We start from the raw sequence: 26,355 nt of genomic DNA, 5'->3' as shown, positions 1-26,355 counted from the left end.
AAAGGAAAAAAAAAAAAGATCAGTCTTTAGATCCTGATTTGATTCCACTGAATCATGAAATACCCAAATGAAAATTAATCGTGAACTTTATGCCTTTGAATTTTGCTCATTACAGTGTGACACACCGTCTTGTCTCCCGGCACAGGAGGTGATTCACGTGGTTGATAAATAACTGCTGATCCTCCCAGACGAGTTTTTGAGAATTCAGGTCCAGTCTTACAAAGGGATTTAAGTGTCCAGCTCTGTAAGAGGATATTGCAGGCTTTGAGTTTACGTACCAGGAACAAAATCAGTAGAGTAGCTAAGGAGGGAATTTTCAGCAGTTGGCATATGGAGCAAGTGGGTGCTTAAATCAGCTGATAACGAATGCTAAAGAGGGGGATGTGTCTGAAATCTTCCATCTTTCCTGGGTTTAGGAGCATTAGGTCAGGGATTCAGTCTAAAACCCCTCACAGTTCTTGGGGACCTTACTCATGCTGTCCGGTGTCAGTAGTGCTTGGGCATTATTCTTCTACAAAACCCAGCCTCTGAACTCTAACTTTCTGTATGGACAGCACTGAACAGAATATATGGGAAAACATTTTCATTCCAGACAGCAGTGGCGGACTCCTTTCCATTTCTGAGATGTTGGGCCAAGAATGCATGGATCCTCCAGCTCTTCCCTGCTGCGTGGCTTTGCTTTTAGCCATGGTGATGAGTCAGTGATGCCTCAGAGGGGTGAAAGTCTATGAGCAGAAAGTAGGAATTGCTGTTGTCTCTGAAACAGTGAGTAATATAGTTTTCCTAGCAATTGCTGCTTGCCTGCTTAAAGACTTGGCTGGCAGGGTCACAGGATAACTAATTCTTCTAAAGAGAAGAATAATTGTAGTTTGCTGAAGTTCTCCTGGTTCTTCCAATCATTTGGCTGCTGGACGGACATACATTCCTTCTGCCCTTCGACTTTGACTGTTCCTTCACCTAAGTGGAATATTCCCAGAGAAGTCATGTTCACCAAGACTAGATTTGCAGTCATTGACATTTGTTTCTTGTTCAAATGGTAGAGAGATCCTGAGCATTTTGACGTGTGGGAGCACAGAACAAAGCCTACCGTTTAACCAACAAGTACATTTGTTTTCTGATTGAAATGTTAAGCAAGGATTGAGCTACAGCCCTTCAAAACCTGATTTGTTTCAGACAAAAAATATGTTGGCCCTGGGATCTTGGCAATTAAATATCCATCACTGTGAGCCTGATTTTTCACTCAACTGTCTCTAGTGTAACTAAATTAGAGAGCTGTTGGGAGTACAATGGTTTAAATCATCTGTGAAGAATCACCCCTCAGCTCAAAAGCTACTTTCTCCCTCTTGTTCCCATCAGATACATTCCTCATTGCTTTTCCTAAACACTTACGTAAGGTTGGCAGTCATCTCTCTCTATTTCTAGATACATAATTCCAGAAAAAAAACAAACGTCACCTTTGAGTGTGATTTGGCACATAAGCTAAAACCATGCCTAGAAAAGCCGTCTGCACAAACCCCAGCTCATCCGATATGCAGGACACTGGATTTTGCCCTTTTTTGGTTCATGGGGTTTAGGAGCATGGGGTATACAGGCTTCTGAGCACTTGGCCAAGTGCTGGGGTGTTTGCCATCAGCCTAAGGTGGGATGGAGCTCATTTTGTGGAAGAGTGGCATAATGAGTTGGGCACCAATTAGATCTGTGTTGTAGAGGATGTTTTTGAAGAAGTCCAACTGGTGTGTTGCTGCTCTACTCACACCTTCTCGCTCCTCTTTCCTCATCATGCTTATACTGTTGATTTAATTTGTCCACTCTGCCAATTCCCTCTACTTGTGGAGAATATTTGCTCTTTTGTTGCTCTCTCCTTCTGTTTCCCCACTTGGTGGTTCTTCTATGCACAGGGCAAGTCTGCCTCTGCTGTGCCTCTCTGAGCAGCACTGGAGGCTTGGGGACCTTGGGTATCATCGCCATGCAAGCAGTTAATAACAACACAGCAGTGTTGATCATGATTGTATTCACATCAGACTGTAGATGGGTAAGATTGGCTAACAGTTCCACATATTTCTTTTAGATGTGTATTTTTCATAGAATCATAGAATCTTCATGGTTGAAAAGGACCTTTGAGATCATCGAGTCCAACCATACACACACAAAAAACCCCCACAATCTCTGCCACTAGAGCATGCCCTGAAGTGCCACATCTAGACATTTCTTAAACACCTCTAGGGATGGTGACTCAACCCCCTCCCTGGGCAGGCTGTTCCAGTGCCCGACCACTCTTTCAGTAAAGTAATTCTTCCTAATAGCTAATCTAAACCTCCCCTGCTGCAACTTCAGACCATTTCCTCTGGTCCTGTCATTATTCCCCTGGGAGAAGAGGTCAACACCCACCTCTCTCCAACCTCCTTTCAGGGAGTTGTAGAGGGCAATGAGGTCTCCCCTCAGCCTCCTCTTCTCCAAGCTAAACATGCCCAGCTCCCTCAGCCTCTCCTCATATGACCTGGTCTCCAGACCCCTCACCAGCCTGGTAGCTCTCCTCTGGACACGCTCCAGCACCTCAACGTCCCTCTTGTACAGAGGGGCCCAGAACTGAACACAGTACTTGGGGTGAGGCCTCACCAGTACAGAGGCATGATCACTTCCCTGCTCCTGCTGGCCACGCTATTCCTGATACAAGCCAGAATGCTGTTGGCCTTCTTGGCCACCTGGGCACACTGCTGGCTCATGTTAAGCTGGCCAGCCACCAGCACCCCCAGGTCCTTTTCTGCTGGGCAGCTTTCCAGCCACTCTTTCCCAAGCCTGTAGCGTTTCTTGGGATTGTTGTGACCGAAATGCAGGACCCGGCATTTGGCCTTATGAAACCTCATACTGTTGGCCTTGGCTCATCGATCGAGGCTGTCCAGGTCCCTCTCTAGAGCCTTCCTACCCTCAAGCAGATCAACACTCCCACCTAGTTTGGTGTCATCTGCAAACTTACTGAGGGTGCACTCAATCCCCTCATCCAGATCATTGATAAAGATATTAAACAAAAATGGCCCCAAAACTGAGCCCTGAGGGACACCACTGGTGACCGGACGCCAAGAATATTTCACACCATTAATCACAACTCTCTGGGCACGGCCATCCAGCCAGGTTTTAACCCAGTGAATAGTACACTTGTCTATGCCATGATTTGCCAGCTTCTCCAGGAGAATGCTGTGGGGGATGGTGTCAAAGCCCTTATCAAAGTGCAGATAAACAATGTCCACCACCTCCCCCGCATCCAGAAGGTGGGTCACATGGTCACAGAAAGAGATCAGGTTGGTTAAGCAGGACCTCCCTTTCCTAAACCCATGCTGGCTGGCCCTGATCCCTTGGCTGCCCTGCAGTTGCTGTGAGAGCTCACTCAAGATGATCCCCTCCATGATCTTTCCTGGTACCGAGGTCAAGCTGACAGGCCTGTAGTTCCCTGGATCCTCCTTCCGACCCTTCTTGTAGATGGGCATCACATTAGCCACCCTCCAGTCATCCGGTACCTCCCCTGATGATCAAGATTGTTGATAAATGATGGAGAGAGGCTTTGGTGAGCTCTCCCGCCAGCTCCCTGAGTCCTCTTGGGTGAATCCCACCTGGTCCCATAGACTTCTGTGTGTCTAGGTGCAGAAGCAGATCATTGACCACTTCCTCCTGGATTATGGGTGGGTTGTTCTGCTCTCCGTCCTTATCTTCCAGCTCAGGAGGCTGAACACCCTGAGGATAGCTCGTCTGACTATTGAAGACGGAGGCAAAGAAGGCATTAAGTATCTCAGCCTTCTCCTCGTCATAGGTTGCAACTTTCCCCCCCGCATCCAGTAAGGGATGGAGATTCTCCCTGGCTCTCTTTTTGTTGATGTATTTATAAAAACTTTTTTTATTGTCCTTCATGTTAGTGGCCAAGTTGAGCTCCAGCTGGGCTTCTGCCTTCCTAATTTTCTCTCTGTATAACCTAACGAGATCTCTGTATTCCTCCTGAGTTGTCTGTCCCTTCTTCCAAAGGTAGTAAACCCTCCTTTTATTCCCAAGTCCCATCAGAAGTTCCTTATTCATCCAGACTGGCCATTTTCGCCGCCCTTTAGACTTGTGACACTTGGGGACAGCCTGCTCCTGGGCCTTTAAGATTTCCTTCTTGAAGAGCGTCCAGCCTTCCTGGACCCCTTTGCCCTCCAGGACTGTCTCCCAAGGGACTCTCTCAACCAGTGCTCTGAACAGGCTAAAGGCCTCCCTCCGGAAGTCCAAGGTGGACGTTTTGCTAATCCCCCTCCTTACATCACTACAAATTGAAAACTTGACCATTTCATGATCACTAAACCCAAGACAACCTCCGACCACCACAAACAGTCCTTGCCTGTTTGTGAACAGTAGGTCTAGCGAGGCACCTCCCCTGGTAGGCTCACCAACCAGTTGTGTCAGGAAGTTATCTTTCATGCACTTGAGGAACCTCCTAGCCTGGCTGCTCTCTGCTGTGTTATATTTTGAGCAGATATCTGTAAGGTTGAAGTCCCCAACCAGAACAAGGGCTGGTGATTGAGAGACTTCAGCCAGCTGCTTATAGAATACTTTGCCTGTCTCCTCATTCTGGTTCGGTGGTCTATAGCATACTCCCAGCACAAGATCTCCCTTATTTGCTTTCCCCTTCATCCAAAACATTCCCTAATGTACAGAACCACACCCCTGCCTCTCCTTCCTTGCCTATCCCTTCTGAAGAGCTTATAGCCATTCATCGCAGCACTCCAGTCATGACAATCATCCCACCATGTTTCTGTGATGGCAACTACATCATAGCTGTCCTGCACAATGGCTTCCAGCTCATCCCGTTTGTTGCCCGTGCTACGTGCATTCGTGTAGATGCACTTGAGCTGGGCTACCGATTTCACCCCCATCCTTGGCCCTTTATCCCTAGGCTCATTACTAGTGGGCCTGGTTTTATCCCCTTCCTCTTTTGATTCTAGTTTAAAGCCCTGTCCATGAGCCTTGCTACCTCTTGGCCTAATACCCTTTTTCTCTTTTGGGATAGGGTTTTCCCGTTCTTAGAGAGCAGGCCCAGTGTCCCGTAGATCGAACTGTGATCCTAGCACCCAAAGCCCTTCTGGTAGCACCAGTTTTGGAGCCAGATATTGATCTGTCTGATTTTCTGGTTAACACAAACTTGTTTTCCTGTTTGTATGTAACAGTTTTTGTCTTCCATGTATTTAATCTGATTTTTATTTTTTTTTCTGTCTGCATGATAATTTTATTGATTCTGGTGGCATCTAGTTCCAAAATATCAAATGAGAGTTGGGTAGTAGTTATGAAGAGGCAAATGGAGAGTCTCAGGATGCAAATCTAAATGTATTAACTAACTCTCAAGGAGAGTGACCAATCTGCTGCTCCCCAAGCACATTTAATTTTTGCATTGTTCACATATGCCAAGGCAATTCCAGTGGTCAGACTAAAGGTCTTGCTTGCCTGGTACCCTGTCTCTGGCATAAACCACTCAGGGGTACCAAGGGGAGACTGCCAAAGTCAGGGAAGCATCTTGCAATACTTCCCCAGCCTATTTTCCTGGCTTCTAGAAATTTTCCTTTGAGGGATTCCTTCTCACATTATCAGTACTGCTACAGAGGCTGTTTGGTCATCCAGACCCTAATTGTAGGAAGAAGTGAGTAAAGAGGGAATTTCCTGTGGACACAGCTGAGTATCTAGGCAGCTTCATCCCACAGGTGCCAATTTAGGACACATGGAAACTCTTGTAAACTATTCACAGAGCTCTGCTTTCCCTAATTCCCTGGGGTGTGTGATGTATGCCCCGTGTCTTGGAAACTGCTTGGTAGGACCAGAGAAGCTGGTCACTTATGGTATTCAAGTCTCAGAGACTTGAATCTTTATTTGCAGTAAATAAAAAGTTTCACTGAACAGAACACAACTAGCATCAACTGTGTCTTATATTAAAATTCCACCACGCACCGCGTTAGGCTAAATTTGATTTTTTATTTGTCTGTCATGTGTTTCATCACTGAAGTCACACTGTAATTAGAAGGGTAAAACCAATAATTAATTTGTTCCCATTTCTTTGCTCTTTTCCTTTTTCCACTGGTAGAGTTCTGTTGTGTAAGTGTATTATAAAACAGAAGGAAATAAAATTGGTTATATGGAAAATCAAGAACATCTGATGGCTAGAAAGAATAAGAACTTGGGGATGACAGGCTACAAACATCTGGATTATTATTTAAACAGTCTTCAGCTTTGAATTGTCTTTTGAAAAGCAAATACATTCTAAAAACCCTTCTTGACTGTGTAATGCTACCCAGGTGTGTATTTGATTTTATCTTCATAGTGACATTGCCCAAGTGAAAAAATCTTGAATTAATTTAAGTACAATTTAGAAGTTGACACCAGTGCGTTAAAGTAAGAAGAGGTAGGAAAAAAAAAAAAGAGGAGGCAGAGAAGTGGGCTGATTTTAAATACCCGTCTTTCAAGACTTGTGCCTGGGGAGTTAGTTTGTGACTCAGGATCAGATTTTGCACAGTTTGAAGTCAGAGCAAACCCCCTGATTTCAAGATGAAGGTACCACCAGTCATTAAAGCAGGCAGAGATCTGATAACACAGGGGTTAATGTGAGGCATGTGTACAAGTCCTGCTGTGATAAAGCCAGAGGCGGTTAGACCTTTTGCTCCGAAAGGCACTCTGGCACTGCCGGGACATTCATTTTGTCTGCAAAATCAAGCATGTAATTTCCCTTCTCCCTCGCTCCCTCTTTCTGTCCCGGTCTCCGGCCAGTCCTGTGGCTCAGCCACAGCCGCCAGTCTCCCTGGTGTCAGCCAGGACAGCCGACCTTCGGCAGAGCGGCGTGAGATACGCTGTCACCGCAGGACGTGGGCTAGGAAGCCCCCATATCAGCTTTTTTCCTGCTGTTTAGAAGGAGTTCAGGAGAGCAAGCCTAGGGAAACCCTGAGACACCTCTGTGCTTGAAAGAAAAAAAAGTGAAGAAATGAGATAATTTTAAAAAAATCACAAAAAATAAAAAAAAAAACCCAACCAAACACAAACAACCCCAAATCATGTGTCCCTCAGCATCAAAATTGCATCCATAGAAAGCTGCCAGCTTACTGGCAGGTTTCTGTTAGATTTACACAGTGGTCACAGAGATTAAAACGGATCCCTACCATGCACCAGTTAACACCAGGCTGCGTGAGCCTGTGTAAATACGTGTGTTTGTCGGGACAGCCGTCAGGCTTGTCATCAGAAACGCATCCAAGTCTCCGCAGAGCCAGCAGAAGAGACATTTCTACCTGTTTGCAAATGAAACAGAGGTACTTAAGTCTCTAGAGTGTGGATTTAGTTGTCAGTTTTATTTACTACTTTCGGATGTCATCTGCCGCTGGTGAAGCTGTGTGAATAACTCACCAGCCTGAACAGATAACTTTGCTTTTTGTTTCAGTCCAGCTCGAGACAGAAATCCCATAAAAGCTTTCACTCCAATCCGTGTGCTGAATGATGATATAGGAGTTAAAGAAGTGAGGGTAAAATTCCTGAGGCACTCATAAAGACTTTTCCAAGGATTTTGAAAAGCCTCTTAAAAACGGCAGCGGAGATCGAACGCTGTTAAGGGAGGGGAAAAAAAAAAAAAAAAAAAGAGGAAGAAAAAACTTTGGCAGGCATACAGTATCTTACATCAATCTAGCAGTCAGCATCTATGTAGATGTTCTTTCCTCCTTTTGTGCAACACCCCTTCCCTCCTACAGACCACCCAAAGCCCTATAAATAATCCAAGGACAGTATTTTTTCTCCAGATTTCTCTTCAGACCTCAAAGGAAAAATATCAGGCAAAGGAAGGGAGAGAGGGAGAAGGGAAAGTGAGGAGGGGAGAGAGAGAGAGAGAGAGGAAAGATGGCTAGTGAATTCAAAAAGAAAATATTCTGGAGGGCAGTGGTGGCTGAGTTCCTTGCCATGAGCCTTTTTATTTTTATCAGCATTGGCTCGGCTCTGGGTTTTAGCTTCCCAGTGGTAGGCAACAAAACGTCAACAAGGTCTCAGGACAACGTGAAGGTTTCGCTGGCTTTTGGGTTATCCATCGCTACCATGGCACAAAGCGTGGGCCACATCAGCGGTGCACACCTGAACCCAGCTGTGACCCTGGGCCTCCTGCTGAGCTGCCAGATCAGCATCTTCAAGGCGCTCATGTACATCATTGCCCAGTGCCTGGGGGCAGTGGTGGCCACAGCTATTCTGTCGGGAGTCACCTCCTCTCTCCCGAACAACCTCCTGGGGCTCAACTCGGTAAGTAGAAACTTTTAATTCCTTCTTCATTTTGTTTTTTCAAGTAGAAACACAACACCTGTAATCTATTAATGATGTGCATGTGTGGGGTGGGGGGGATGATGGTGGTGGTGATGGCAACCTCAGGCAGCCAATTGCTTATTCTAGTAGGGGACACAGTCCTGACTGATGCCAGGATGGATCTGTGCCACACAGATGGTCCTTCGCCCCCATTCCCGTTTCAGAGCTTTAGGACATTATGGTTGTGATCAGTTTTGCTTATGTTCATTTTTGTACATCCAAGTGGCTGAAAGGTGTTTTTTGACACCAATTTAACACTGAAATCACTGGCAGTTGCATGATCGAGTCCCTTGTGTGGTTCTGAAGGTCTCAGGTAACATGCTGATTAATGTGCATATACCAAAGTTATTTTCGCTTCTGTGGATGTGGTTCTTTTTCAATACCTAATTAATGGTTTGTGTAACCTGATGATGACTGCAATGAAAACCTACGGGAACAGTGAGAGAGATGTGTATCACCAAAGGGGTGAGCATCACCTGTTGCATTAAGCAGAGTGCTCAGATCCTGTCTGGCAGAATACCAGCTGTAATTTCTGTGTTTCTCCTTTTGCTGTGCAAAAATGGGAAAATCCCTGAATGTAAAACCTCAGATGTAGACTGGAGAAAGAGGTGAGGCACCTACATTCAGCAGGGGTGCAGGTTTCACCCCTCTCTCAACCAGGTGCTTACAGCTATTTACTGTCATGCTGCATAAAAACTGCCTGGCCACAACTCCTCCTCCTCAAAATGTTGCCATTTTACTGTTGTCGTTCTACCATAGATGGAGAAAAAAAAGATAGATGCACTTTTAAACTTGAAATCATCCCACTGTCAGAGGCAGTGCTACAGCCACCGCAGTACCCAGAGCACTATAAATGGAAATTGCCTTCTAGTCACTTGTTTCACCTGATTCTGCTAAGAACTAATATTTCACATCTTTTCTATGCCCCCCCTTTCTTGCAGGATATTCCTAATTGCAGTTCGAAACTTGAGCTAATTTGAAAACTTATGCCCGTTTGAAGTCACAGGGATATTTGGGACATAAATCTGCAAATACAACATCTCTTCAGAAATCATTTAGGCAAAAGGGGAAGAAAAGTTAAAAAAAAATAAATTAACAATTAAAATAATATATTTTTGCATGTTGTGGCATTACAGTTAATTCAGAAAATGAGGCAGTTTTTGAAAACATAATAAAACCTGATATTAAGAAGGTGATTCCTAAGCAGCTCAGTATCATCCGTCCCTGAGTTACTCTGGGTTGGCTGCTCACCTCTCTTGAGCCTGGTGCCCACAGGTATTCCATTGTGCAACTGTTTCGGAAATTTTGTTGGGTTAATCCAAAACAATTTGGGGAAGAAGAACGAAACATTTTATTAACTCCAGAAGGCTCTGTCTGTGTGTGTGATACGTGATCTTTTCCTCTGAAACCGCTGGCTCAACCGCGTGGGACAGGGTATCCGCCCAAGTGGTTTCCTCGAGAGGTCCAACTGCCGTTAAACACGGGAGGTCTGGTTTCAGTAGCACTCGCATTTGGTCTTCCCTTTCTGCTTGCCACAGAATGCTGACAGCTGGCTCCTTCCTCTATGCAAAAGCCCTGAAGCTGGCCATTTGTAAAGGGGGAGTAGATGGAAACCCCAAACTCTTCTTGCTCCTCAGTCAGTAACCCTCCAGGCTACAAAGATTTAATTCAGAGCTGTGCACGAGGACATATCAGAGAAGAGAAGAGCTTGTGGGGACAGATGGAAAGATCAGGAAAGATCAGGGCAGTCACTGATTTTAGTAAGCTTAGGAGACTACTTCATGAATCTCAAAAATTCATGTTAGGGTGTAAGCCTTGTTCCCCCCCTGAGAAACACCCCTGGACTACAATCAAATATGTTGTTTTCAAGGCCATAAAATACACTGTAGGCAAAATCAGGTAGTGTAAGTACCCATCATACCAACTTTACAAATCTGGCAACAGTTTCTGTGTGTGAATTAATGGATAAAATAATAGTTCCTAAAAGCCCCGGTCTCAGTGCTTGTCATTGTCAAATACCCAGAATTTTGATTTTTTAATTTTTTCTTTCACATCCAGTTATAAGTGTTCTGGCTGGCTAGAGGGGCAGTGCGGAGACCTCCCTGGGGACGGGGAGGGCAGCAGCTGTTCTCTTCCCTTGCAAGAAAGAAGGAAAGGGGAAAGCAAATCCATTCATTTCCCACTGACAAGATTGGACTGTCTGGGGAAGGGTGGGCTGAGGGGGGAGCTGGGTCAGAGCCCAGCGCAGGGGAGCAAGGCAGAACGTCTGTCCTTGTGCGGAGCCGATGACAACGGGGCATATCCCGAAACCACAACCCAGCACCAAGAGCATGCTGCCTCCTTCAGCAAATAGATGATAAGGAGAAACCACAGAGGTTTGCTTTTATGTCATGCTTTTCAACCTGAGGACAAGGAGGGGAGGGACAGGGATGGCATCCCTGCCAGCTGCTTTGTCTTCCTGCCCTTCCTGTGGAAAACGAGGTGTAGATTCACTATTGAGAAAAAGAATAGAGAGAAAGGGAGTGCTGTTTGTTTGACAAGGTTGGGAAGAGGGCTTAAACTTATATGACAGTGTCCTCTGTTCTGACCCTGCTGTGCTCTTGGAGGGGTGCTTTTTACCGGAAAAATGTGGTGGGAGCAGTTTAATGGAGTCAGTGACTACCCAGTGTCCCCAATGTGTATTGGGTGGGACTGTATGCCTTAACTTAGATTTATCCTGCCCAGCTGTAGGTCTTGCACTGAGGGGCCAAGTCAGGAACCCATTTCCACAGTCTTCTCTCTAGTTCACAGAGAAAGAGAGACAAAGAGAGGTATTTCAGCCTTTAGATCTGTTGAGTTGTCCTCCAGAGACATCCAGCTCTTTGGCATGATGAGGCTTCAGGCTTGGGAGATTCTGTTAAATGTCCAAAATGAAGTGGGATGAATCTGTGCCTTTCTCATTGCCCAAAAGGAAAAAGGGAAAACCAAGCAAATGAAGCACAAAAAACAGCCATGGAAGGTGCAAGACTGAAGAGAAGGAAGAGAGAATGAAAAAGCAGGATGCTCCTTTTACATGTTCAAAATTATGGTCTGTTTGAGACAAGCAAAACAGTCACATATGAAGAGTTTGATCCAAACTTTACTGAAGTCAATGGAAATATTTTTAGTTACTTTGGCTGGTCCCAAATAAGACATTCTGGACAATATTCAGAGGGGTATTTAGATTACTGAAGCCTTTTAAGACACTTAACTTCCCATATATTTTAGTAGTGGTGTGAGTGCCAAAGTAAAAACCTCGAGAATTGGAAAAGCCGAAAGAGGAGTATGCAGTGTGTTGGTTGTTCTAAAAAAATAAATATTTTTCCTTACATCATCTTGTATCCTTTTTTGGAAATTGGATTACTACATGTTACAAATTTCCATTAGGTATAACTGTAAGAACAGAGAATACCTAATCCAAAATGCACTCATCTGCCAGCATAGCTGGCTATTGTCTAGTGAGGACAGACCTGGAGTTTGGATAATGGAAGAAACTATTCATCATGGGCAGTTAACTACCAACAAAGAGCTCAAGCAGAAAAGGCGGGTGAGAGGGGACTTCTGTACTGTAATGTAACACAATATTTATGGTTCAGCAACTTGCGAACTTTTATCAAGCTTTTAAAAACATGCTGAGAAAATTAATTTAGCTCAGTTTTTGTCTTTGATTTTTTGTTGGTTTGTTTTTGCTTTTGTTTTGTTGTTGTGGTTTTTTTTTTGAAAATAAGAAGTTTGTGAAAAATGCAGCCATGGCTTTACAATTTCATAATTTTGGTGTTTTGGCATACTGACTAGCGTGCCAGGAAATGTGCCACCTAGGTCTTGGGGCTACAATTTGGAAACTATTTGAAAACTCTGCCTTGAAGTTTACGATGGAAGGTATTATTTTTAAAGCTATAAGTGGATCAAAATTTGTAGGCAATGAAAACAGACCTGAAGGTAGCTGCTCAGGGTAGATAAAGAGAAAAGAAAAACAACGAAGAATAACAAATAGAAGGACTTGGTTTTAAAAAACAGTCAGTGGACTGATAAATGTTGTTTGTGCAACTGAAGAACTTTCTGAAAAAGCCAGAAGGCATCTGAGGTCAGTGGATTCAGAGGTCTGGAGCATTTTCGTAAAACAGGTGAATGGTCATATATGTACCTCTCCTGGATAGTGGAAAGTCACTTGTCGCTGGAAGAGCCTTTGGATTTCCTGTGCAATTGGCTGTGTCTCTGCCACTGCTGCTCAGCAGAGTGTCCCCAGAGTTGGATCAGCTGTGGCAGAAGAATCGGTGCACTTAAGGGTGCAATGCCCTCTGGTGATAAACATACAGTGGGCAACTCCAAATCCTTTCTCAAAGACAGGGAGAAAGGATCCCTTTGCTGTCCTTGATTCTTCATACCAGGACAGTATCTGCTACTTTGAGAGACTTTCCACCTTCACCAAAGTCATACTATAGAATGAGTCCCCTTTCCATAAGGCATCCCACTTACCTCAATTGTGGTCCAGCAGCAGCAGAGCAGCTTTGAACCCCTGTGCTGGAGATGGCTTTTTTCCTCTGCTGTCTCTGTGTCCCCCCAGCTCCAGCCTTATTCTGCTACTTGGGAAAGCTGAAGGCTGCACAATCTCTTGTTTCCAGGAGACTGGCGCACAGAATGAGGCACATTCTGCAGATGTATCATCTTATCTCTAGGACATCAATGCTGGTGATTTATCTCCCAATAAGTTTCCAAGGCACAGAGACCTCTAGTGCGAATACAAAATTGCCCCTGCACTGAGAGTTCCCTTTCATAAAATTGAGACTTGCCACACTTTTTAATGATGTGTGTGGGTCAGTACTGATATTTTTATCCTAGTATTCCTCACTGAATCTTTCCCATCCTTTAGAAAGTTGTCTCAGAGGGTATCACGGACAGGAATCACAAGACTTTCCACATTTGGTCCAAACCAGTGCACCAGTGGTGGCCCTCTGACCATGGGGAGCAGGACTTGCATGGTTGGCCTTGATGACTCAGTGTTTACCTTGTGATTTCCCTCTATTTCTGCCTGCGCCCTATGAGTCTGTTGTCCTCCAACCTCAAATTAAATAAAGTTGGGTTGAGTTGGAAGAACTTCCAAAATAAACTGAGAGCTTGACAGTGTGAGTGGACAATTGAGTAAATGATGCTGCTTTTCCTCTGAGTCAGTACGGAAAATTGCCGTTCCAGAGGTGCTGCTGGATGGACGAGACATGCAGCTGAGTTCCTGACCTCTAACGCTTATTAAAAATCCTTGGGTGCCTTTTCTCAATGCAGATCATATACTGCGCCTTTCTCGGATTTCAACACAGTGAGCTTCATTCTCCTTGTCCTGCCCTCTGCCCTCCCTGTTCTCCATCCAATGCAGGCTTCCCCTGCCAATTTTGCCTGTGCTGGGACATCTGCGTACTTAAGCCCTCGAGCTTCTACAAGGGACCAGAAGTCACTGCATTTTTAGAGTGAGCAAAATGGTTCCTGTATATGAGATTAGTCTGGGATTTGTATTTCTTAACAAAGAACGCCACAACAATAGCTCATTATTCAATTTCAGTTTTGCAGCAGCAGTCTTTTATGGTATGCCAGCATTGTATTGAATCGCACCAGGCCAGGGAGGTGGAACACAGGAAAGGCACCTGCTCAAAACTGGCCATAATCTTGGCCGCTTTCTAGTGTGTTCACACAGTGACAGCAGAAACATCTGGGCTGAGACGTAAACCTGATAGTTATCACCCATCCTCCAGAACATTTGGGGATAACAGGACTTATAGCTCTAATCCTTATCTCGGGTCTCAGAAGTTATTTCTTATTTCCATTTCTATGAGGATTTGCTTAGTGCTTCTATAATGATATAGCCATATCCTGAGCTTTTGGCAGCGAGCACACAGGGATGCAGCAGCGTGGCCATTTCTGACACAAGGGAAGGCCCTCAGTGACTATCCACCTGCACGCCAGTCTTTTGGTGCTAGAACAGAGTCGTTCAAGTGGGTTTTATACCATGAACTGCATCCATATCCAGAGGATCCAAGGATGACTGGTGCATTGCCTGAAAACTGCTCCACAAGCCCCAGGTTAAAGGTCCTCCTTAAACAGAAATGACAGAAATTGATGAAAGGGGTGCACAGAGGATTTTAAAATAACAAGTTGCAATAGACCTAAAAAACATTATTAATTTGGTAGATTGGCGAATGTTGTAGTTCAAATGGAGTCATGCTGGGATTTTTTTAAGAACAAATTTTTTTCTGTGTTTAACCAGCTGTCAAACTAAGTAGGACTGAGTATGAAATATAAGGAAATTCATTTTGCCACCACCCTTCCTGACTGGTGAATAAACAGTTAAAATTGTTTTTCTTTCCTTAGTGTTCTATGTATTAGGTCATATGTATTTGGATATTTCGTACATATGTGTATACACATCTCCACACATGCTCACATACCAGAGACAGATAGATCAATGAGAATAGCATTTCTTTAATCAGAGAATCCTTTAAGAGAAGCATTTTTAAAGCAAGGACGCTAAACCACATCACAAATACTAAAAGAAGAAAAAATAACCCTTGAAAAATTTCCTGTTTGTCTGTAGAGGAAATTGCCTGTTTTCTTTAGAGCAGTAGTACATTTTTTCTTATTCATCCATTCTCTAGCTTAATTGAGAGAATTCAATAACAGAGAGATCTTTATCTGGTATCACAATTGAAAACGTCAAAGAAATCTTCATTCTTAGAAAAAACTCCATTCCAGAGTGAGGGAAGCCGGTATAAACTATTGTGCTTGTGCTCAACTTCATAGATAGCAAACTATCTCTATGTTAACGTGTCTGCATTTCTCACTTTCTGTAATTCCCTGTTTTTAAACTGTTTTGTCTTAAATACAAATAAGCAGAGGTACAGACACCCTTTTCATTGTGGGCTGATGTGACACCTGGCACAATGAGACATCATGGTCTGTGTCCGTGCTCCTCAGTATTTCCAGATTAGCATTAATACCAATGTCATGGAGCAAGTGAATGCCTCCTGGAAGTTTTTCTGGCCTGTCTGGGAGCAGCATGCGGCCCTGTGCATTAATTAACGTGCAACTTAATGGGAAAGTACTGCTCTTTCTGGCATCCAGAGGCAAAGATAGCACTGGTGTTTAACTGCTGCAACTCCATTGAAGTCAGCGAGGTCTGAGACTAAGACACAACATTAACCTGTTAAATCAAATATACAGGGCCTGAACAGGCATCCTGAAGGAAACTCTATAAACAGCAGGGGGGCAAAAATGTGTCCTGAAATCTCTGCAAGGGGTTCCTCTTCCGGCATTTGCGGACCAGAAAGGAGTAAAGGAATCCTCCGTGTACTTTCTCGATAGACCCCTGTGCATCCCCTCTCTAGGAACCACTTAGAGTCAAGCTTTTCAGGGTCTTGACAGCAATTCTGTGCCAAGTGAAGTCAATGAACGCTTTCAAAGCAGAACTGTGGCCCATATTTCCTTACACATATACGCACAACTTCTCCTGAAGTTAATGATGACTGTATTTGGACTGAGGAGTGAAGTAAGGTTTGGCCCCTTTTCCTTCCTTTGATAAGACTTCTTGCTTGATGAACAAGGTGGAGAAATGAAGGAGCTGGAATTGTTCCCCTAATTCCTGAAATCCATTGCATGTATTCAGAGCTGGTTTTTAGCTCCATGGAAATGCCAAATCTTCAATGGTCTGCACAACACCCACTGTATGAACTGCCTCAGACTTGGAAAGTTTGAAAAATTCATAGGTTTACAGGAGTATTTGTCTAGAAGTATAAAACAAATATCACTTTGGTACAATTGCCAACAACCATACTGTGAGGTTTCTGCAAATTCAGCTAGTTATTCCAGTAACAACACAGAAAGGAAGATTTTATTAGGCTCAAAATTCAGATATGCACAAAATTCCCCATTGAAAGACCATCTCCTTCTGGGCTGACAATAGAGGAGATCATAAATAGCTCCCTGGTACAAATGAGTGCTTCAAAAGTGTTGCTGAAAATGAACTATTTACTTAGGTTTTGCTGGGTAAAAAAAAGAAAAAACAGCGTACCATTCCTCTTCCTCTGAATAGAAGTTGTTTATTTCTCAGCAGCAAGATTTAAAAAAAAAAATGTTTCCCCAAAGCAACTTTCCCGGGGCACATCAAAAATTAAAAGTGTAAATGAGACAAACGGTCTATCTCTAATTAGCTGTGCTAAATGTGAGTCCTATAGAGGAATTGATTTTTACTGTCTGTCACTGACTTCACATGTAAACTTTATGTGCTGTGGTTTAATATAAATGAAACCATCACTTTTCTCTTTATGGCGTACCAGGCTGCCGCAACACAAAGCCCTGGCTAGTTTCTCCTCAGCCTGAAGACAGGGCGAGAGGAGGGAGGTTACTCTTGTTCCTGGAGGGTGTCTGCTGTCCAAAGAATGGAAAATATGATTTGTGCTTTGGGAGTTGAATGAGTCCCCTTTAGAGCTCTTAAGGCTGTATTTATAGGAAGGATAATCTAGCGAAGGACAATATGTTTTGTCCCTAAGTTCTGCTGAATGCTTCTATTGTTGATTTAGGATACGATCCAAAGCTAATCCTTTGCCTCATAAGCAGCTTCTTCTGAGTGCTCCTGTTGTAAAATTTTAAGCGAAACTCTTTAATCTTTGCCTGACTCTGCTTACTAAAGAAATGAGACTTTTATACCCTCTGAATCCCGAACACTGAAGTAATGGGTACAGAAACATCCATTTCAGAGTGATACTGTTAAATAGCAAGGAGAGAAGAGAATAACTGTAGTTAAATAGCTGGGGATAAAGTCTCTGAATAAATTTTGTCTGTGAGTTAAAGGAAATTTTATAGCTATGGAGATCTGGGACAGACTTCCAGCAGAAGAAAGGCATGTTATCAAGATGGAAGTTAACAAGTTATTTTCATGACAGATTTGGAAGTGAAAGAATGAAAAAAAGTCAGACAAAATGAGAGGCCAGATAGTGGAAGATGGTTTTGAGGGAAGTGGGGAGATTAATTTCTGAGACTAAATTTGAAGATCATTGCATTAAAGAAATTTTCACAGCTAAACACTTAAATGATAGCTAGTTGGTATAAAGCAGCATAATTAATATTTCCAGTGTGGGGATGAAGAGGAGAGCATGAAACATTTAAAATAATGTGGAGAGTTTTCCCTATTAAGAAAAATAAGGAAAGTCAAAGAAGGGAAAATTTAAACTACAGAAAGAAAATGCAGAAAGACAGCGAGAATTTGCTTGAGTAAAATGCTAGAAGTCTTCTTTTAAGAAAAAAGTCTGCCATGGCAGAGATAAGATAAAAATTTGGAATGCTGAAAACAGCAGGCCTGGTGCAAGTTGTTAGCTGTTTATTTGAATTGAACAGATGAGGAAAGAGGTCTGTCTGATATAAAGATATTATTTATTGCAGCACAGCTCCTTAAAATGCTAGATTTTCTGTGGACAGGAGAATATAGTTCTTCCCCCAACATGAATATTAAAAACACTTTCATAAAATGAAATACATTTGTAGTCATTCCACAACATGCTGCTTATTATATACCAGCTGTGCTATTGCTGGGGTTCTGCAAAGGCTGCTTTACCTAGGGGATGCCTGGGATATGCAAAGGGGAGAAGTCTCAGCCATCAGTGATGCTATCTGTGCCATAAATTGCTGTGGCTTAACTTTCCTCTCTCGAAAAAAAACATCAGGCAGCATGGCTTACAGTGAAGTGTTTCATAAGAATGGAGAAAATTGAAATATAGACTCGTACATTTCCAGAGGCCTATCATTTTTCAGGAACAATGAGAAATTAATCCCTGTTATATGAAAGTAAACTGGGCCCTAGAAGATACAACCCATGGCTAAAGGTTTGTTGGATTAGATGGAGCCTAACACCACGTGATGAAACCTCCTTGCATAACAAACTCTTATCCATATAACGGGAAACAGGTTTGAACTTGATATACTTTTACTCCTAATGAGAAAAATATGAAGCCACTAGAGAAGTACACAGTTGGGTTTACCTTGGGCCAGTTTAATTTCCTGTCCCCATTTCTCTTCTGAAGGCAGACAACTAATAAATATCCTGCTCTAAAAAAAAAAAAACAACAAAAAAACCAACAAACAAAACAACAAAAAAAGCCAAAAACCAAAAGGAAAGAAAACATACCATTAATTTGCCCACATTATTACTTGAAGCTGTGGAAGTCAGTCAGCTAAACATGGCCATTAAGGGTGCTTCTGAGAAAAAAGCTTCTGTGGTTCCTGTCTCCTGTCTGAAGTTGTGGAGAAATGGAAGCAATATGACTGCTACCCGCTACCTAAGACCAAAAAAACCAACTGTGGCTCCAGCATCTGCACGTCACCAGCTATTTCTAGACTTTAATTCAGCCAAGCCACAGCAGCATTAAGGCAATTCTGTCCCAGACCTTCCCACAGGAAGAACCTTTCGAAAGAACCAATGTGTCTTATATGATAATTCTGGTTGGAAGGGACCTCAGGAGGCCTCTAACCCAACCTTTTGCTCAACCTTTTGCCCAAGTGCTTCTTTAGCTTCCAAACTGTTGCAGCGTTCTGAATGAGATGCGATTTCTGTAAATCTACTCAATTCCAGTGGATTTTCCTTCCATAAACTTGTTCAGATTCACAGTAAACTCAGGTAAAAGTATTAATGGTGGGACTCAGCTCATGGAAAGATACCTCACTTGGGGTGTCTAAATGTAGGCTTCTGCTTGTCGTCTGGGTGCTATTACAGTCAAGGGAGAATTACTCAGTGCTAGCTAACGCAGACAAGAGTGATTCAGCTAATCAGATATATGTGTCTACATATAACTCTCCGCTCTTGCCAATGATGTAACCCATTTCTTGGGTATGTTTCTGGTGCTTCTGTCAAAACAGTGACTTAGATACGAAGTTTAGTGGAACAATTCACGTGAATAAAAAAGATTTGTATTGACTCCGGTGCTATGGGAAACTGTATTGGAGATGAGTGTGGGCAGACTGTTTCATTTTAATCCCTTAGAGAATATTTGGCTCCTTAAAGCACTGAAATCACTCTTCAAGCCTCACAAGCCTGAGGCATGAAAAGGTCAGAGAGTTGCTGTGCTCTTCCCTGGCCTCTGACATTTTTCCTGTTTCCTTAGCGAGCATCACCTAAAATGCAGAGCATGTGAGAGTTACTGGACTGAGATGAAAAGAGGTCAGAGATTTCCCCACAGATACATCAAGTGCAAATGCAGTGTCAGCCCACATAACCTGCCCACACATCTTGTTGTGACCGCTGGTAAACAGCCTACCAACGCAGGGGAGAAAGTTACTGCAGTGTGGGTACAGGTTACTGGAGAAGGACCCCTTCATCCCTACGCTACAGTAGAGGTGACTGTGTCTTATGTTTCAAGGCATTATTCTATCTATTTAAGAACCAGAGATATTGTCACCTTATATTCTGGATATTCTCAGTAATAGAATGCTAGATGTTAAGGCCAGCATTTGATTTTTGCCTTTGTGTATATTGACAGGCTCAGGTAGTGAGGTCTCAGCAAAGTACAGTGCTACTTGCCACTAGATTTGGATTAAGCTTTAAACAGCCCTGACCTTGCCAGAGGCTCAAGCTTCTGGAGTCAGGTACTCTGCAAAAATTCAACCTTTCTTTAAAAAAACTGAATAAAGCCTGGAAAACACAATGCAAGTGTAACCAGCTCATGTTGGTTATGCCTACCTGGTTCTGGCAAGAGCTTAAACCAGCGGATTCACAAGGTGCAAAATGTTTTATATTGCATTGATGGCCGTGAAACTCCTGCAAATCAACTATGACCAAGGACTATATAAACACACACACATGTATCATAGAATATATGGAAGGGACTCACAAGGAGATATATATACATATATATGTGTACATTTTAACTTGACACTAGGAAATGTACCTTCCTGCTATCCATGTTATGCTTTGGCTGGATGTGTTTAGGGTGGTGAAGACTCACACCGTTCCATGTGCTGCTGTATTCTGGAGGGTCCAGGTTGCTGCCATAGTGACGCTATAGCTCTGAAAAGTAGGCAAATAACAAACGTCTGTGATACTACACTTACATACTGCAGATACACAAACCACAGCAAAGCAGAACATCCAAGGTTTGCCTCGGTTTGCCTCATTTTGGAACATGGCCCAGAGTCCTTGCTCTCACAGTGGAATCTTATGGCCCTGGCAGGCTGCGTAAAATTACATGCTAGAGGAAAGCAAAAGGTTTCCTATGACATTTCCAGGTTTTCTTTGATTCCACGCAGCCCATCAATAAGTGTTGATTAGCAGGGAGAACGACCTCAAGTCACGTCAGCTGTAGGATGTGTTTTCCTGGAAGGAAAGGAAGAATATGATTTCCGCCTCTTAAAGATAAGAATTATCACAGGTTTTAAAGGCATACTTTTTTCTCTTATTGTCTTTTTTCTTTTGTAGAAGCCCTTCAAACGAAGGGAAAGACTAATGGTAGGTCAGTGTTTAATCGCTTGAAATGCCAAGGCCTTTTCAAATACTAACATCAGTGCGTCAGCCCTCATATCTAGATTCTCTGGGGTGTAACAGTTGCATTATGATAGAAGAGAATTTAATTTCTTACCCACTTTTGGGCATCTGCATACTACTCGTTTATTTGCCAATACACTTGCCTTTTAATTTTGATCATTTGGCCTTCCAAATGTGGGATAGCGTTTTCCAGAGAGTATACAGTCCAGATTCTTAAAGTGATACTATTACTTTTTATATCAATGAGATGCATTTGAAGCCTAATCTGTTGAGAGCCACAAATCCTACTGCCTCTGCTGCCAAAAAAAGGTGATTATTTTTAAAAGGGAATATCAAAAGTAATATAATATTAATTTAGTGATATATCAGGCACTTAGTATGAATTTCTGGATCATATAATTTTCACTGCCGGCAAATCTGTGTGTGTGTGTGTATGTATATGTGTGTGTGTGTGTGTGTCAGATTTGTATTTCTCACATCTAAGTCCTATTAATGCTGAAGGTTTCATTAAACAATTTTCATTACTACTGTATGGACGCCGAAGGAACCAAAATGCCCACCATTTCAACTGGAATTCCATTCTATCTGTGGATAAACCGCTTCTAACTCAAGAGATATCAGTCCTGCATATTGAAGAACAAGATAGAAAAATATATTATTACTAATGCTCCAGATTGGTAGGTCTTAGAAACCAACTTATTTTCACTGTTTTTAATGTAGCTAATAGGATTTTATGCTGGCTGAAGACTCAGCCATTTTTTTTTCAGTGCATAGGAAACTGATGGTTGTGTTGCTTTATTACAGAGAAGAAACACGAAAAGTGAATAGCAAAGGTGGAAAGTGAAAGAGTTCAGCTAAACATCTTTAAGTTTTAAAGTTATTGAAATATTGCTTTGGGGGAAATTAGGGCATAAAACCACAAAAACAGATTTAAAGCATGATTTCTCGCATTTTCATTGTTCTGGACAGGTCACAATAACATTTATTTATGTTGTTGTCATTTATGACCTAGTAATTTTTAATGCAGAGGCTATGACAGATGCGATAACCTACTACTGATAGCAGTATTCTTGAACATAAGTTTTTGCAGAGTTTGCTTCCTACTCTGAGTCACTCACATTCTCAGTTTCTCTGGCCTGTGTCCAAGCTCAAGTTTCATCCTATCCGAGCATTGTGGTTGCTTAACACCGAGCTATTCAGCTCAGCTGCAGGCTTGTCTTGTCTTAACTAAGATACCACTGAATATAGCAGTTAGAAGCAGAATTCAAAACTTGTTATAATATTCAATGCTCTAGATCCACAAGCTTCTAAGAGTACTCCTGAAATATGACAGCATTTCTATTGTATAATGTTCATTTATGCATATTACTGTGGTTTTGCTGTGTTCTACAGCATTTACATTAATACGAAACTCTCCTGATTTCATGATTAATAATACAGTTAGAATATCTATATTTGATGGTGTGAGTTTTTCTAGAGAACCTGCTTACCTTCACTAGGAAATTGAAACACTTCCCCCATCAGCCCTTTAAGGTTCCTGAATTGTGGACGGTTTTTTCCTGACTCACAAAGAAATTGGGTGGGATTCCTATCAAGCAAAAGCAACCTGAGGAGAGAAAAAACTGTGCTGGTCTGTGTTTTGCTATTGAGAAACCAGATCCTGTGAAACTTTGTAGTGTTAGTTGAAGTCAGGTAGGAATATCAAGTGACATTTTCCTTCTTGTCTCCATGCAGCTTTCAGAGGGAATCAACCCAGGCCAAGGACTAGGTATTGAAATCATTGCTACCTTCCAGCTGGTGTTATGTGTCCTCGCCACCACAGACCGGAGAAGGAATGATGTCTCGGGATCAGCACCTTTGGCCATCGGTCTCTCTGTTGCCTTGGGACATCTTCTCGCTGTAAGTTTTACTTCTCACACTTGATATCTACAATGCCCCACTTTACTATGGGACAGTGAAGGCAGGAAGATGATAGGCAGATGATAGTTTATTCCTTCTCCTTCAACATGCATGGCCCTTTCCTTGGGCCATGTGGTTGTGACGTAAGTGATGAGGTTGCACATCTGGGAGGAGTTGCTGCAGTAGTTTCCTGTTGGGACAGGAGAGGCACATGGCAAACAGTCTTTCCCCTGGTCGGTGGGATGCATGAAGCTCTTGTGAGCATCTGAAATATCTTGCAAGCTGTCGCATGCCCTCCTGTGTAATGAAAAAGCCACACGTGCATCAATACCTCACCACTGGTTCTCTTTCCACCTCCTAGATTGATTACACTGGTTGTGGAATTAACCCAGCCAGATCTTTTGGCTCAGCGTTGATCGCCAACAACTTTGAAAATCACTGGGTAAGTTGAATAAATTTGTTTAGCTTACAGGAGGCTCTGCATATACATAATCTACAAGATCAGAAACATTCAAGCACGTATCACTAGCACCAAGTCAGTGAGTTGCCAGTTCTACTTAATTTAACAAAGCATAATCTCCTTTTGCTCCTGATCAGCCTCAGGAGATCACAAAGTCCTCAAGCTGAGCGTGTATGTTCAAAGTAATACAGAAGATCTTCTTTGGTTATTGTCCTTTATGTTTATTTATTTCAAATATTTAAAAAGTTAAAGCCTCATTGCACAGAATCCGGTATTGAGTAATTATTGTTTAAACTGAGTTTGTAAAGTGCTACTGTTTAATCTGGTAAAATCTAATTTAGGAAGGTTCTTGAGATGGTTTATAAACTGAAATGGATCATCCAATATTTGGAAGCTAATAAAATGTTCATCTTCTTAAAGTTAAATGTCTGCTTATGTGCTTTCATGGATAAGTGCTCTGGAAGCACCATAAATTTTAGATTATTCCCTGTGGTTAAATGTGGTCAAAATGAGGAACTTCATGAAAATTTACTTATTTCACTAAAACTTAACAAAGAAGGCTAATATAAAAGCCCTAAATGGGCATGCGTTCTTGAATATTTAAAACATAGCTTGTTCCAACTCTCCTACTCATGATTTTGGCAGCCAGTTGCATAAACATTTGTGGAAATTTAGTGATAGTACAATGGGTTGTGAAAATTTTAGATATAGATTCCAACTTAAAGAGTAAAACCAAAAGGGAGGACACTGGGGAAATTTTGCCATTATCTCTCACTTAAACACTTCTATTGGGGTACTAAGCTAGTAGATAGTATTTTCAGAATTTCATAGAAAAATTACTTTCCTTTGCACAGAAAGAAGGAAATAGAGGTAATTCATATTAAACCACTGCTATTGCTGAATAAAAGAAAACGTGTTTTCAGACTCAGGAACTCTTTGGCCATGCAAATCCCTCAAAATCATCTGTTATTTCAAATAAAATCAACCTGCCTGCTAATATACTTTTATTACTTCTCCCTCAAAACTTTACTTGCCTTCAGTGATTAGACCGGTACAATTACAGCAATACCATAAACTAAATATCAGCTAATAGCAAATTAAGCTCCTAATAAGGTCCTCGATAAGTATTTCTAACTCACTGAAAGTTACTGGGAGAATGGAATCTAATGCCCTTGTTAACTTTTAGAAATTGTGCCCCCCTGCCAAATCTATCTGGAATTACAAAGATGTTTTACCAGTAGATACCTAATGTTAAAGATCAGGACTTGACAACATAGTCACAGTTATTAATGTCTTGGTCTATTGCCAGTTTATGATAAGAAAATCCTGGTTTCTTGACATGCAGTTAAGTAAATATTTAGGTGATAGACTGTAATTTTAATGTTTCCACTGTAAATTTTGTGGTGAAAATCCTCAGGGGACATTTTCAGAATAGCTTCGGAAGCAGTTATACCTAATGTATTAACTGGGCTTCTGACTGTTTCAGATCTTCTGGGTTGGCCCAATCATTGGAGGAGCAAGTGCTGCCCTGATTTACGACTTCATCCTGGCTCCCAGAAGCAGTGACTTGACTGACCGCGTGAAGGTGTGGACCAGCGGCCAAGTAGAAGAGTATGATCTGGAAGGAGATGATATGAACTCCCGTGTTGAAATGAAGCCAAAATAAAGAAGGACAAGGGAAAGAAAAGCACATTGGTTTCCGAAGATTTTATCAGTGTTATAGACTCTTTGTAAACCAGCAGGCAGTACTTTGTTTTTTTTTTTTAATTCAGTATGGTTTTCCATTTTTACCCACAAACTTAACAGCATTTTTCTATCTGGGGTTCAGGCCAAGAAGGCCTTCAGGCCAAGAAGTCATTAGACACTTTTGCGTGAGCTAAATAAATTGGGCTGAAATTTAACCCCTCCCTCCCCACTACCAAATTTTTTGGTGTATTTAGTGTGGGTGGTTCTCCCAGCACATCACTCAGTAATGATAAGTAGTTCAAATGACCAGTCTGTTTGCTGAAAGAATAGATACCGAAGACAGAGAACCATCTGTACCAATAATGAGGGTCTTACACCGGAAAAAGTATTTATACAAATATGCAAGGCTGGTATCTAATGCCAATAGAGCATGTGAAAAACTATCTCAAATCATTGCCCAAAAGCATCTTTTGGAAGGAAAGGCCACTGAAAATTACTTGTTATGTAGAATTAACCATAATTTTCTAAATGATTGATAATCTCTGAGAAAGAGGGCCAGAAAAGTTAAGCAGGCCAAGAATCTCCAGAGTCCCGGCATTCATTTAGATTTTCTGGTGTTTCATTCTCCCTGAACCTACAGCCAGCTCATTGTGAGGGGAGAGAATATATGACAAAAAAAAAAAGTATAGATACATTAACTCCTGGGAAATAATAACTAGAAGTCAAACTGAAGAGTAGTAATAACAATGGCAACAAGAACCCCATGGTGCCAATGTGTAAACAGGATCTGATTTTTCCTATAACTACTCTGCTTTTGTTCATCTTACATAATTTAACTGTGTGTTTTAAAGCAAACCAGGAAAAAAAAAAAGCCCCTTTCTTCCTGACCCCATTGTAATAGCCAGTGCTGTGACATTCAGGGACAACGAATAGATATACACACAGCGTATTTTCTAATGAGGGACAAATACATACCTGTGTGTAAGTCCATTTTGGGGGTCATTGCTTTGTTTTTATATATATATATATATATATAAATGTTTATATATATGTTTTATACAGAAAGCCTAGTATACTGTTTTGTAAGAAAATAAGAGCATAAGAAAAGTGGAAAGAATTGCAGCAGTGCTTAGCAAAATAAATGACACTGGAAATGTAAAGAAAATTAACACTCTAAACGATGTGGAAGACTATTTTCTGTTTTCGTTTTTGTGTGTGCTACTTATGATTTCCTGAGTAACCCAAAGCATTAGCTGGTCTTACCTACTAACTATAGAGTATAGTTAAAGCAGATACATGCTGATATACTTGCTCTGCATTAAACAGTTTTACATCAGAAATGAGGCCCAGAGGAACCTACATACAAAGCTGCACACTTTACCATTCAGACAAACACCCCAGAGGTAATATGATGGATGTATCCTGTTAGAGAGACAGTGTGGACATGGGA

The 26,355-nt window shown here is 42.0% G+C and overlaps 1 protein-coding gene across 1 annotated transcript; it reads left to right on the top strand.

Moving 5' to 3' along the window:
- The first annotated feature begins 7,220 nt into the window (after positions 1 to 7,220).
- Positions 7,221 to 25,648, top strand: AQP1 (aquaporin 1 (Colton blood group)). The gene is made up of 4 exons (XM_074573994.1): positions 7,221 to 8,271; positions 22,595 to 22,759; positions 23,121 to 23,201; positions 24,706 to 25,648. Exons 1-4 carry the CDS (start codon positions 7,882 to 7,884, stop codon positions 24,883 to 24,885), a joined length of 816 nt encoding a protein of 271 aa, XP_074430095.1. The 5' UTR covers positions 7,221 to 7,881; the 3' UTR covers positions 24,886 to 25,648.
- Positions 25,649 to 26,355: the final 707 nt, after the last annotated feature.

This window comes from Larus michahellis, chromosome 2 (assembly GCF_964199755.1).
Source record: "Larus michahellis chromosome 2, bLarMic1.1, whole genome shotgun sequence".
Taxonomy (NCBI): domain Eukaryota; kingdom Metazoa; phylum Chordata; class Aves; order Charadriiformes; family Laridae; genus Larus; species Larus michahellis.
Note: the sequence above shows the minus strand (reverse complement) of the source record. Positions and strands in the feature narration are given on the sequence as shown.

What these genes read in the sequence shown, in the direction of transcription:
- AQP1 (XM_074573994.1), top strand. Translation starts at nt 7,882, where the DNA reads ATGGCTAGTGAATTCAAAAAGAAAATATTCTGGAGGGCAGTGGTGGCT. An exon ending in CCTTGGGACATCTTCTCGCT is followed by an intron (nt 22,760 to 23,120) that starts GTAAGTTTTACT and finishes TCCACCTCCTAG; the next exon opens with ATTGATTACACTGGTTGTGG. An exon ending in ACAACTTTGAAAATCACTGG is followed by an intron (nt 23,202 to 24,705) that starts GTAAGTTGAATA and finishes TGACTGTTTCAG; the next exon opens with ATCTTCTGGGTTGGCCCAAT.